The following is a 15,084-nucleotide window of genomic DNA, read 5'->3' on the forward strand; positions in this document are numbered from 1 at the left end:
CCCCCATCCAGCAAACCATTTCTACATTTAGTTCCTATCTCACCACTTTTCTCCTGCTCCTATTTTTGCATCTGTGCTTTCCTCCCTCTCCCTTTTCCAGCTATATTCCAGATAATGGCAGGAATTTGCAATTTAACATTAAAACCAAGACGAAATAAATGAAGGTTTTTTGGTTTTTTTTTGGTGTAACTTGAACAGAGAATCCTTTCTCAATAACACACAGGAGCAAAGGTACCTCTTCTGCTATTGCATTTCCCCAAAAGATTTGAATGGGGATTTAAAGGTATGTAAATTTTCATTATTCTAACACATTGAAACAGTTCCATAAGAACAAGTATTTTCAGTTTCCAGCATGTCCAAAAAGGTTAATTCCTATGTGTATTCCCTAAAAACTGGAATGAAGTTCTGCATTGCAACCCTGGCACAGACAAAGCTAAATGAAATCTTAAAAAATAAAAATATTAGCACAAGAATAATGTATTCTTGAAGACTCACCATATATCTATTTATACAGTAATTCTACCACATGAATAAAAAGTAAGCACTGGTTTGAAATTATCACCATACTAGATCTTCTCCCAACTCTGACAGAAACATATTCCATAAGACACTGTATCAAACTAATAAAATCTCACTTGTTTTTAAGCAGGCTCTGCAAGACCACACTGCATTTCATTTACCTGTCCACAGTTCTGAAAATCACTTATAAACAGTACCCATTTAAATACTGTGGAGGACACAGCACTATGCAATGACAATATTATAGGACTAAAGTTCATACAAAACTAACTTTTTTCTATGATTTAAAGATTGTCAAGATATTTAGAAATGCTTCTCTAAGATCCCCTGCAGCACTCAGCTGCAAGGCTGGGGGAAGGAAATATAGGGGAAGGAAACAGAATAATATCAAAATAATGAGAAGAATATTCTGTACTAATTCTAATAGTAGTATTCTATTTTATACTAATTCTTACTAATCCTAGCCAATTAAGGTGCACATAATCCAAGTCCTGAAGTGACAAGAATGTGAGAAAATAATTTATCCAAATAATACTATGCAATTATATTTTTGTAAATTCTGGGATATAAATAGTAAAAAATTATATTTTGAGCCACTGAATCATCCTAATAAATTGCTCAAGAAGCTAGAAAAAGATGCCATAAACACAAGATAATCAGGAAAATGCTTAAGTTGTTAAAAAAAAACAATTATATGAATAAACAAACCAAGAGCCAAATATTGTATTGTATCAGCAAACTACAGCATATGTTAAAATATGGGCTACAAAATATACTGATGAAGCTTGCATTGTCAAAACATAATGGCATCTTCATAAAGACAGACACAACTTAGAAAGAGCTTCTTCACAGAAGTCAAAAGAAATACAGTAGAAATTCATATTCATTAGAAAAATCAGTTGTGAAGAAACATAGTTGTGAAAAATAGTTGTGAAGAACAATGCAATGACAGAAAGAAGTATGTTAGGAAAGCTCAGCCTAAGAAACATATTTTTAAATACTTTCTGGTGGAAATCACAGAACATATTGTTGGTACGGGTTCACTTTCCAGCAGCAAATTCAATGCAACCATCAATGTCACTAGCAAGAGACAGTGGCACATTTTAGGTACACCTGTGAGAACTGTGGAGTTATGTTTTACAAAAGCACGTGTATCTTCCTAAGTAATTTATTGTAAAAATATAGAATTGTTATACAGCTATGTACTCACATTTTACCCACAGACACACACACAACTCCAATGAAAAGACGTAGCCAGGCCCACCAGAATGTGAATTATAATGACAACCACGTGCAAACAGAACCTGTGAGTGTGAATCCATTCTGATGTCATTGTCATATTTATTCAGGGAGTTCAGAGCTCATTAACATCAAGGAAGAGCTCTCCACTGCCTCAATGAACTTTGAAAGAGAGCTTTGCTGAAATAAAAAACTAGACAGCAAAACTTTGCTAGTTGACTAGTTTAACTGACTACAAAGGTCAGTATGATCCAGCAATATTTTTACCATTTTTACCATATTTCTACCACTTATCTAAAACTCTACCTTGCATGTTCAGTTTGACTACTCCAAGAAGGCTAATCTCTGTTTCAATATAAAAGCAATCTACATAAAAGGAATACAAAGGTCTTCTTTCTGATGGGGCAAATCAGGAAAGGTCCTGCCCATGTGGGAGATTTGCTCACTTAAGTGATGATTTTAGTTAAATCTTTTGGCTGTAAAACATTCAGACCCACTAAACTCTCTCTATGTGCACCCTGCCAGTCTTAATTTTGAAAGCAATTGTTGTTCCAAAGCGCTGAGGGTAGGAGTACAAGCTTAAGACACCAACAGATCCAAAGCTGCATCACAAAGTGTAGAGGTGGAAAACAAAAGGGGTCTGGGACTGGTGAGAAAAATGTTCATTTTCATAGCAAAAGGACTGACCCAAATACTGCCTTGTTTCTCTATGCTACTACCAGAAGTTTATTAAGAGCAGAGGTCTTACAGAGATGAGCAAGGTTGGCATGGCTGTACTGAAGATTTAAGAACTTATTTCACCACTGATCTAATTTAATACCATAGCTTAAATGAAACATGAAGAATAATCTTGAAGAGATTTTTGCATGGGGTGACAAATAATGGAAACTGCTCCTCTGTTTCCACAGTGGCAGCTTGTAGCTGTGACCAGAGATTTGTTTTCTTCTTATAATAAAGCAAAATTAAAAAGTTTAAGAACAAAACCAAACCCTCCCAAAATCCCACCATACTGATTTGCCCAGAAGGAACAGGAAAAACAGTGCCACAAAAGAGAAATAAAATTCCTAGGGTATAAGTGATCCTTGGCTAGTCACTCATTTTATTTATCCTAGTTAAAAGAGGTGTAAAGATACAGTTTGACAACTTTCTTGGCTGCTTTATGACATGTTGAATTTCTGCTGGGGCAACATCAGTTATCTCTGAAAATATATTTGTTCCTATTCTGATTATCTTCACAGAGATTTGACACAAGGCTGTTGATTAAAAGAAGAATCTTCCTCTTGAGCTTGCAGATGAGGATATTGCTTTCACCTGACAACTTTTCAGTACTTTCTGTTAAATCCAGGGGGGAAAACAGAGGAGTTTTCAATTCAGATTTAAAAACAACTCATAGGCATGAGCAACTTTGCATGTTACATCCATGAGCTCTTCATCACGTGGATGATTGTCTCTCTAAAGGGAACTCACCATGAACACAAACATGTAAGGAGAAAGAAAAATGAAGAGAGCAGCAGTCTGACAAGGCACAAAGTTCCCAGCTGGATTAAATGCACTGTGCTATTTCCCACCCAGCTGAGGCTCTGACCAGAGGCAGAAAACTGCTGTATCTGTAATATTAAGGTACATAATGGAGTGAAATATAGACTATTGGACATATGCAGTATTTCTTTAGATACACCAAATGCTCATGAAAAATACACGTGCCTACCAAGTGGCTCTGGACAATTACATAACCAAATGCGTCCCTGATGAGCAATTTCTAAATACTTCTCCAAAAAAAAAAATAAATAAATAAATAAATAAATAAATCTTTCTTTTTCTGTCCCTGGCATTCATCACGTAAGCCTTGAACCAAACCACTTAATCTTCATGAATTCAAGTGGAGCCAGACTGCACAAAATCAGCACTATTATCTTCTGTCAAAACCATAAAATCCTAACAGTCCAACCGCCCTGCAGTGAGCAGAGATGACATCTATTAGATCAGGGTGCTCAGTTGTAAGCATGCTGTATCAGCATTTCTCATATATTTCTTTCTCCCACTAGAAAAATGATCAGCACTGTTCTGATAACTCTAATAGAATGCAGGGTGCAGAGAAAACATTAAACAAACCTGCAGTACAGAGCTCTACCAGGATTCAGCTATGCTGCAAACTGTGAGAATTTCTCCTGTGACTCCTTTCTCCTGTTTTAGAAATTCTGGATGACCAAGGCATTAGAGACAATTTAGAGATCAAATTTAAATTCTGCATTATCATCCTTATGGTCATATATGAACACAAATACTGAAATGGGTATCTACATGGACAGCTGGCACTCCACTGCCAGAGTATTAGAGCTACATTTTTATCTGTTACCTTTTACTCTTCTTGAACAACAATTACAGCAATTGTAATTCTTCTTACACCAAATTACAGCGACAGTTGCATATTACCAGCTTCACTGCTTTATCTATAGAACCAGTCATTTTTCAGTGCCAGGAAGACTCTGAAACCTATCATGAGGAAGAAAAAACCTTAACACAGAGGAGGAATATAATGTACGACTTCAGAAGTTGAGAGACTATTTAGATGAGGACAATTCTTCCTGGTTTTAACCTACTGGATTTGAAGGTAATGGCACCAGCTATAAAACTCATATCAAATGCTCTTGGTAAATTACAAAACTGTTTGATGAGTTGGTATTTTCATAACAATAAAAAATTTGCAGGGAAATCAATTAAAACTAAGCTTAGATGCTGTGCACTCATCTTCATCCCTCTCCTACTTTCAATCAATTTTTCCTAAAACAAACCTGGATAACTGGGTAACTTACTGGGAAATTTGTTAGACCTGGCAATATTATGTATGTTTTCATCAGAAATTCTTCCATCTACCTACTGTCATTTAACTCAAATTACTCATAAGCCCTAATAACTTAGTATAATCAATTCCTTCAATAGACTCTTGCAGACATTCTGGATTTCTTCCACCACTTGCTCATTATTTTGCAATGTACTTTTTGGTATTTGTAGATTTATCCCAAAATGCAACTGGTGTGATCAGCTCCATTGGTGGGATTTACCTGACTGACCTGCAGCAACTAATCAAAACCATGGAAGTACTAAATGAGAAAATGGTTTCAGTTCTGCAACAGCTATAATTTTATGGTGTTCAGCCACAGGTTAATCACAGCAATTGCACAGAACTGCTGATGTAGCAACAATACATATTAATAGGGTTACTATTTTTAATGCCTATTTCCAAGGCGCTGCTAAGACCTGGCTTGTTCAGGAGGCTGGGGCACAATCTATGCAAATTTGTGCTGACCTGGACCACACTGCCCTGCCATATGAAAATGTTTCACTCAGACAACCACCGAAGAAATAAGAAAACTCATCACTTGCTTTCTGAATACATGGAATAGATACTTCTATCACCATCACCTCTACATATGGAAGATAACTTGTTTCATGGTCAGTCTGGTTTTAGTGAGGCTTGGCACACACACACATGTAATCTACAAAGATTAGGCCATTAAACCAGTGGCAGAACAAACACAACAGAAACAGAGAAATTTTCCATTTTCAGTATTAAAAATTAAGGGTATTCATTGCAGACTGATAATGTCAAAGTGTGGCTCAAAAAACATTCTGAATGTAGCCTTCAACAGAGTTTCAACGTGAGCATGGGCATTGACAAACTGGTAACTGAGCTGAACCAATTCAGAAGGTGTTGTTAGTGAGCCAGGATTAGTGTGACTCCACAGAGGCCCAGAGCTGTGCACCCATCCCAACCTGTAAGCTCACACTCTAAAGTACTCCAAGAGTGCCAACAAATAAACACACTGTCCAGGAGCACCTGTTATAAAGAACAAAGATCTTTAAGAGAAAAGGAGTCCAGGAAGGCTGGACATTCTTCAGGAAATAAATTTTAATGGCACAGGAACAGCCATCCCCATGTGCCAAAAGACAAACTGGCAGGGAAGACAACCAGCATAGCTGAACATCAAACTTTGGAACCTCAGGAAAAAAAAAAGAGTTTAAGATCTTTGCAAGAAGAGGCAGGAAACTCAGGAGTACTCCAGAGACTTCATAAGGTTACACTGGGAGAAAATTAGAAGGGACAAAACCCAACTAGAACTTAATTTGGCTACTGCCATTAAAAAAATCAAAAAAAGTTACTATAAATACATAAACGACAAAAGAAGGGTTTGGAAGACTCTCTATCCTTTACTAGATGCAGGGGGAAACAAAGTGACAAAGGATAAGGAACTTAATGCTGCTTTTGCATCCATCTTTATTAGTAAAATCAATTGTCCTCAGAGCTGGAAGACAATGGCAGGGAGCAGAATGAAACCACCATAATCCAAGGGGCAATGGCCAGCAACCTCCCGGTGATATCGGCAGCATTCTCAGTTGCTTGTAGTGAGAATAATTCTACAATGCTCAGAAAAGGTCATTCTTACCAGGATGATAAGCGTAAGAATTTTAGTTTTAACTTAGAGTTCCAGTAAAACTTGTGTAAGAATCTAGTGTTATTTTCTGTTTGGAAATATGCTGTACCTTTCAGTACGTCATCTTTAAAAACAATCACCAGGTGATCTCCTGCTAGACATACACACATCTATGGGGCTGTTGCCAACTTATTGCAAAAGTTCCATACCTTCTTGATGATTTCTCATAGGCAACTCCTCCCAGCACTGACACCTCCTTCTTCATAGCCCAGCCAACAAACTCCATCTCTCTCCTCACGCAGCTAACGCACTCTTTGGTAGCACTCGTCTTCTTATTGGACACAGCTGTGGCCTGTTTCTAATCTTTAGTGATTAGTACAGCTGCAACTCCTCAGGTGTGAGACTGCCTTCTGCACTACCTTTATTTTCTTACATTCTATCCCCCCACATGGGGCCACGCAGGATCCACCCAAGGGTATTAAGGGAGCTGGTGGAAGAGCTCACTGAGCCATTTTCAACCATTTACCCCCATCCTGGCTCACAAGGGAGGTCCCAATTGATTGAAGGTCAGCCAATGTGATGCTCTTCTACAAAAAGGGCTGGAAGGAGGCTCCCAGAATCTACAGACCTGTCAGCTTGGTGCCAGATCTGCTTAAGAGCCATCACATGCAATGGACAGAATTGTTCCTGTACCTTGAATGTGTGTAACTAAATAACTGACATTGGGTTTGTTCATTGTTATTAAATACCTTATAATGGATAATTTTGGAATAAAACATCATCACTGCCAAAGTGAATACCTGATTATATCCACTTGTTCCCAATATTCTCTACTACTCTGAGATACACTCCTAGGAAAAAAACAACACCTGAAGTGCAAGTATGGGGTGCTCTGTGTGTCTTTCCAACCAGCTGGGCATGGGTATGCCAATGTATATTCCCAAGTGAAAAAGCCAATTTAACATGATAAATTTGAATTCTATTACTAAATCTAGTACACTTTCAACAGTATTTATTTAAATTTATGAGTAGATGCAGTGTCAACATACCATGAAATGAAGGAACTACCAATTTCCAGCACGACTTACTTGATAAAAGGGACTGCATTAGATGCAGAGTTGTTGAATAAAGCAGCAATGCTACAGTGGTTAATTACAAAGTTACTTAAACGAAGAAAATCTGCAGTATTTTATAGAGTATTCAACTTGCAACTAGTTCATAGCATGGCTAACACAGTATTAGCAAATATAATACATTTCATAGAGAACTGAAGGAAATGCTTTAACGTCTCTAAAAAACATAGTTTAAGGCCAATTCCATATTGACCAGCAATTAGCAAACAGCAATTAGCTTGCTCTCAGTACTTTCCATCAGTGGATTGCAAGCGCAGTATAAAAGGGGACTCTAATTATGCTTATTTTACTGATGAGGTGAAAGATGCATGGGGAGAAGTAATGCAGCCAGTGATATCTGACAGACTAATTGCAGCCTGAGTGGTATCACTATGCCCCACTAATCTCAGGCAACACTAATGGCCCTTTCTCACAGCAATTTTGACGTAATTTCCCACATTTCTCTTTTTTTTTTGAGGTTTTTTTTTCCAAGTATAATCTAAAGACACTGTATCGGACACATTAACTTTTAATGACAGCCACAGGCAACTGCAATTTCCCTCAGTAAAATATATGATTAATTAGTAAAACACAGTATGCAATATATGTCCAAAGTGACTTAGTCCTATTGCTAATTGTAGCAATTAGCTAAAACTCCATAGCCTGCATGGTGTTTTGCAGAGCACCAAAGAAAAAAAAAGCATGGGCTGAATAATTTATATTCCAAATTACACAAACATATAGACAACATATCTTAGTCTTCTAGATAAGCAACCAGTAAGGTCACTTCTGACAGATCCTTAAAAATACCTAAAAGTAGAATTATGCAGCTGATAAACTATATATTTCATGAGGAATACATGGAAAATATGACCTTATTTCTACAAGCCTAGAGATTTTCTTTTTATTATGGCACTCAGTAAAATTAATCTACAAGCTCAACAACTAAAGTTAGAACAAAACCCCATTATCACTGACTACATGGATTCCTTCCCAATACAACTGCATTTTTCCATTTTGTTTATTTCAGCATAAAGACCTTCTCTTGCTAGGCACAAAGCCAAAGCCATACAAGTTTTGCTCCTATTTCTCTGCCTGAAGTGTTCGACCAAAGATTTTTAAAAAGGCAAAGCCCTTAAATGTCCCCTCGATTAGCCAGACTTCAACACTGCCTAAGCCAGCTATAACTCAAGCCATAAAAAAAGTTAACAGATGGAAATAATTTTATTCTCATCTGGAAGAGTGCAGGAAAGCCAACATATTGCTTGGTTAAGAGGCGTTATAGATTTATTATTGCTGATGGCAATGAGTGAGAAAGAAGCTGTAGTCTAGTTTTCAGAAGCTCATTGGCCAAACACAATTGGTTCCAGAAATGTTGTAAAACATAGGAAGTATAGAACATCAATTGTTCTATACTTGCCCCTCAAAATGGGGGAGAAAAAAAATGACAGAATAATTGAAGAAACATTCAGAGCAGAGAGGCCTGTCTCAAGTCAGAAGGTAAAGAATCAATTTCTTAGGGGTGGATAAAGCTCCCAATTTCATCCAACTCCGATTTTCTTGTCTTCTCTCTTTCAAATGAGAGGACTTACTACTGACAAAAAGACTTTGAGAAAATAAAAACAAAACAAAAAACAAGCAGTCAAAATAAACATCCAAGATCTGGAGAGAAAAGGGAAACCACAAAATCACGGACATGCTGCAAAACAGTTTGCACTGTCTGCTGTGCTGAAGCAGCTTTTATCCAGCTGCCCATGCTGGGTAATATGGGTAATTCTCTGCTAGTACTTTTTCATCAAATTATGCATCCCACAGGCCTTGGTTACACAATATATTGAAGATGTGTCTGTCAGAAATGGAACATCCATGAGAAAAAGCTGCAGACAAGATTGAGAGAGATCTTCTGGAGCACTTGGAAAATCACTGAGTTTCCTCACACGCTAGGGCCCCTCAGACTCTCCAGCTCAGTTCAGTGAGGTTCCCAAAACCCTGGGTAACAGCCTGCCTTTGAGCCTTGCATGGCCCAACCCATAAAGAATTACTAGTAGACATTTTCAAGGCTTTTTCACTGAAAGTGAAATGGTAATTAATTCTCTTAATTGAACGATCACTCATTAGCCTTTTTACTAAATAACATTCTCAATCTTGAAAGTTACTGCCATGTCTTCAATTTCCCTTTTCAAGATAAGACTAATAACAAGCCTGTAAGTCTGCTGCACAGTATAGCACATATTGTGTGCGGTTTTTCCATTTAGATGCTTCAATTACAAACAACTGCAGCAAAAAAGCATATTTTACTAGCCAGTATTACATTTTGGCAGATCATAATTAAATTATTCCTTAGAAGCAGCACTCAGTGCTTAAGAAGAAGGATTACATTGAATAACAGGGCTAATATTTTAACTCAATTAACATGTTATTTTTCAATAAAGAGGTATACACTACCATAACTCCTTCTTCCATGGGTAATATCAGCTATAAAACAGAAATAGTGCAACTTTTTTTTTGTGGTAACCCATATAATTTTCCCCATGACGTTTGTACGCTTTGTATATTTTTTAAGTGGATGAGAACATGTGATATATTATTATTTTTATCAATATATAATCTTATTTTACACTCTTGCAAGTATAGAATATTTCAATTCTATAAAAGACTGCCAGAGACTATGCTTTTCTACATCTAAAAATGCCTGAGCATTCCATAGTAAGGAAAGAATTTTTCTTTTATGTCTTTTATTCTGTACTGTTTTGAGTTTGATTTATAATACTGGTTGGAGCAGAAGTGATTCTTGGATGAAAAAATTACACCTAGTTGCAATGGAAGTAAGGGATCTTCTCCATGGAAACTGTCTGCTAAGTAAGCTCAGATAACTTATTTATCAGATTCTTCAGTACAATATTTAATTTTTATGGGATTATATTTTCCTATAATCGTTCACTAATAATTTAGAAGTGACATGAACATATAAATGTCTGAATATCTGAAGATAATCAAGTTGTGTCATTTCAATATAAATTTCTAACATATTTCAGGGTCATGTCCTTGATTGTTCAAAATAGCTACTCAGGTTCTTTCAAGGTAAATTACAGCACATATGGACATCCAAACGTAGGATTAGAAAAAGGCCATTTTGATTTCATAGGCCAAGACAAAAAGAAAACTACAGAAACACTGTGCTATAGCCAGTTGGGGAGATGAAAATTATATAGTACAAAGGAACAAACAAGTAAAAGACTGAATGATTAGGATGAAAAAATAAGATCAATGAATTACATAAGGAGGTATTAGTAAGTGGGCATGAAATTCCAGTGAGTCACAGGAAATATTTTATTTTCTTTTTGTGGAGATCACCTGGTGATTGTTTTTAAAGACGAAGTACTGAGAGGTACAGTGTATTTCCAAACAGAAAATAACACTAGATTCTTACACAAGTTTAATGGAACTCTTAACTTAAAACTAAAATTCTTACACTTATCATCGCGGTAAGAATGATCTTTTCTGAGCATTACAGAATTATTCACACTAAAAGCAACAGAGAATGCTGCCTATATCACCACCTGAATGTTAGAATGCTATGTCATATAATTTCATAATTCTTATTTACTTCCAAAAACAATGAAGTTACGACTCCTTTAAATCCACTCTATAATCTCACATTCTATAAAAAAGCAACTAATGGGGAATTAATTATTTCAATTCTGGATTCAGTAACTCAGAAGGGGATTACGGATCCATACAGTACAGATCAAGCTCCTAGTGAAACTGGAAAGCCTGGGGCTTGCCAATGAGCAAAACTCATGCTGTTAGGAGGACTAGTTGCAAACTACCATGGCTGAACCTTTGACAAATCTTTTCAGATAGAACAACAGTTCAATTTAGATACAGATGACCTAGAAGTGAGCAGTAAAACCCCTCAATTTATTTTCAGTCTTCATTATATGAAACTTCAACAGGATAAATTCTGTTTTCATCTTCAGGAAAAAAGTTAACAATGATGTAGTCACATATTGGAATGGTTACTCAGAGATTATATGGAGACCCCATTAAGGCACCAAAAGTCTAAGTGGACAAGGATTTGAGCAACCTCTCCTGAGTTGGCCTTGCTTTGAGTAGAGAAGGTAGACCTCTAGAGAGCCCTCTCCACATAATTTATTCTGTATTTCTATGAACTACATAAATAGAAACAAACAAACAAAAAACCTTCTTGTAGATCAAAACAAAATGCAAACTGCAATTCTCTAACAAGGAAGATCAAAGTTCACAGTGTATACCAGAGTAAAGACTCCACAGCTGGAAAGTATTAAAAACACTCCCAAAATAATTTCATTTCTCTAAAAACCTAAAGACAAACAGAAAAGAAAAGTTTCTAAGCAACACCAGCATTCCATAAGGGAAGCAGGAGAATATATCAGGACAAGACAAGCCAGGACTCTTGCAATTGTTCAGAGTGGCCCAGTGAACGGCCTACAATATCTGATTTCAGCCATCATTTACAAACTCAAGCTGGCTGAGTTAGAGTACTAACTCCAGTACTGTTACTTAAGAGATTTTTTTTTCCTCTGCATTTCTCCTCTAAATGAATTCCATGTGACTTCATAATGGATAACAACTCTAGTAGGAAAACTGAGAAGTTCTAAAATGCTGAAAGAAAACAATAAAATGTATTTTTACCAGAAGCAGTTGGCCTCCCCTGTCCCCATTTTAGTAAAAGCTCAAAAAAAGCTTTACACTCTGGACACCAAGAGAGTAGGATCATTTAAATTCTGCTCAAGTATAAACTTTCTGACCTTCACCATGTTGAGGCATGATTATTTATACTTCTGCATCAATTCCATGTATTCAAGACATATTAAAATACATTAAGTCCATAAACTTTACTAACCCTTTTCTGTTGCTTAGTTCATTAATGCCGAAATATATTAATCTAACAAGTAAGTGGGTGATTACCTCTTGCAGAACCCTCTTCATTTTCAGAAGCAATGTCTTGACAGCCGTGCAGTCTTGGAGCATCAGTCTGAAGGGCAGAGACTCAATGCCCCCACCTTCTTCCAGCCCAGTGAAAGGCCACTCCACAGACGGGCTGCCAGCCAGCTGGCTGACACGGGGGTGCCTGGCTTCTCCTTGCTCCACCTCCTTCGACAGCTTCAAGGACAGATTCCTTGTGAGGGAAAACAGAAAGGTCAACACTAAAATATGAAAAAAAACTAATAATTCGGGGGTTGTAATTCCTCTGAAGTTAAAGAAACATACATTTGCTTATAGAGCCCACTACCATGAACGGCCTTTATAACATACTTGCAGCCATATGGTGCTAGCAATAAAATACACATTTATAAAAGGACCATATTCTACAGGAATTAAAACCATGTTCTAGCTCACGCCCTACAAAAGAAAGTAATTTTCTTAAAACAAAATACCCTATGGGCAAAACTTCTACAGGTCTATTATATTTCAGTTGAGCTTTACAAAAAAATCTGTCATGCACTTTCAGAAGCTAAGTCAAATCATAATCTTCTGTGCACATTGACTTAAAACTTAGAAAGAAACGAAAACTGGAAAAAACAAAAAAAGAAAAACAAACAAAGAAACAAACCCCTCCCTTCTGGGCTTGCCCAGTGACTTAAGATGAATCTACTATTGTATGAAATGGAATATGGAATTTAATTAATCTGCACTCACTCTTAGTTTTAGTTACTACTAAAGCTATATTTGCAGAACATGAAACAAAAAAAACAGTAAGTTGTGGGTGAGAATCAATTAAAGACACAGAGATTTTGATGGACTTGAAAGGTAATGAAAGATCATTATTTTCCTGCTTACACACTATCTTCCTTTAATATCAGAACAAGTAATCTAATCATTTTTCCCATGATGAAGAAAGTCATACTAAATTAACTCAGTACAATTAAAGATGCTAGCACACAAGCAGTGAAGAAAATCACAATTATTATTCATTTAAAATATTGCTCCAATTTTCCATTTCATTTGAATTTTTATGCAACACAAAACCGATTCTGCCATAGTTTGGAAGGACAAAGAACATTTTCCCACATAAGACTTTCCTTAGCTTTAGTTTCATAGGATCCACAGACAAAACCAGATTAATGTGATTTCTTAAGCAATTCCCTATCATACTAAAAACTGGAAATGAGGATACTACAACTATATTTTATGGATGGTTCATTTTTATATTTTGAAAGCTATGTAATATGCAGTAAAAAACCATGTTAGATCAAGCCATGTAGCACAGAGATCACACACACAGACAGATCCTCATGTTGGCCAATGGAACTAAAATTTCAGGCTCCTCAAGACTCAGAAAAGAACAAAAATTAGTCTGTGTTAATTTTAAAATGCACTGAAACATATTTGAATGGAGCATTTTGCAACCTTTAAAATAAAAACATGAGGTGGATTGTAAAGTTGCTTTTGATTGAAGGATATTAAATCACTGCTGTTTTATAGCCTTTAAACAAGATCCAGGAATAAATCACAAAGAAAAAACAACTCATGAAACTGACGTATCATAACATAGACCACTTTTAAAGGTTTATAAAAGAAGCCATATGCAAACTATTGGAATCTACACTTGCATAAGAAGTATGTATCCGGAAAAGCACATTATTTAAATTAAGATGAAACAGAAGGTTCTCCTTCTTCCTCACCCAGCACCTGCAGACTAGAAGGCCGAGTATTCCTTAAAATATTCTATACATTCACTTCATAATTCCCACTGCAGTTTCATCTTCCTCATATTCCTCTACAGGCATTCTGTGTGGGTCCCATCCTGGCCCTGAGAAAGAGCCAATTTGAGAAGTACTGTCTCCCAGGAGGAGTCTTTTCATGCCCATCATCAGAGAGAAGACCCTGGTATCACCACCAGCCATGCCCTGCTCTCCTGTGAGGAGAAAATAAGTGGTGTTCTTGGAAAACTATCATCCCCTCTGGAAGAGATACATTGTTTATGTATAAGCTATATATGTACTGGAAATATAGCAATTTTGAATTTCAAATAAAGACAATATTTTCAGTTACTTCAGTGGGTTTCACTTTGCTATCGCACTGTTCAACACATAAAACTGCCATCTCTTCAAACACAGAATCTTGTACTAAAGTAAGAAAAGCACTGTAATAATACATTACCACTCAAAGTCTTAAGAGTTTAAGATCTGACTCAGCTGTTTTTTGAAAATGGTGACTCAGAGTTCAATGGTACACAGAAAGCATTCAGGTTATACAGCCCTTCCTGATAGTTCAGAGGGACTTTAACTGATCTGTGACAGAAAAACTCTGCACTCTCTGATACAACTCATTCTACTTGGTGCAGAAAAAAAAGCTCATTTAAGCTTCGTTCCAGAAAAGGTATTCCATCAAGTTCATTATTATCAGCTTCTAGGTGGTCTGTTACATTATCATTGCAGTAATCCACTGCAATTAATCTCAAAGCAGCAATAGACATTTAGAAAGGGAAAAAAACCCCAAACAACCCAATTATTCCTAAATTAGAACTTTCACTTTAGTAAGGCATCTCAGCCTCTGAAGCTGGAGTAGGGCTGGTTTCTTGACTGGTAGTGCAGGAGCTCCTTACAGAGGGCCAGACACCTTGACCTTCCTAACATGCATTTATTTTAATCAAAACATTTCACAGCCAAATATTATCTATGACAAACTTCTTAAGTCCTTGGAAAAAAGCCTCAAAAGTTCTATTTTAATGACCAAAGCAATGTATTTCCTGTAAATGACAACATTAACTACATAATACTATCAACATACAGTAT

At 36.5% G+C, this 15,084-nt stretch overlaps 1 protein-coding gene across 4 annotated transcripts in view; it reads right to left on the bottom strand.

The window, feature by feature from the left end:
* CCSER1 (coiled-coil serine rich protein 1) overlaps positions 1–15,084 on the bottom strand; it is a 603,756-nt gene that overhangs the window by 348,871 nt on the left and 239,801 nt on the right. For 3 of the 4 annotated variants that reach the window (XM_058803928.1, XM_058803929.1, XM_058803930.1), the window contains exon 6: positions 12,254–12,464. In XM_058803928.1, coding sequence (XP_058659911.1) covers positions 12,254–12,464 — 211 coding nt within the window. Of the gene's footprint in view, positions 1–11,507; positions 11,646–12,253; positions 12,465–15,084 lie in introns of those variants that run through there. The other variant, XM_058803931.1, reaches the window with a different exon arrangement.

Source organism: Ammospiza caudacuta, chromosome 4 (genome assembly GCF_027887145.1).
Source record: "Ammospiza caudacuta isolate bAmmCau1 chromosome 4, bAmmCau1.pri, whole genome shotgun sequence".
NCBI classification, from domain to species: Eukaryota; Metazoa; Chordata; class Aves; order Passeriformes; family Passerellidae; genus Ammospiza; species Ammospiza caudacuta.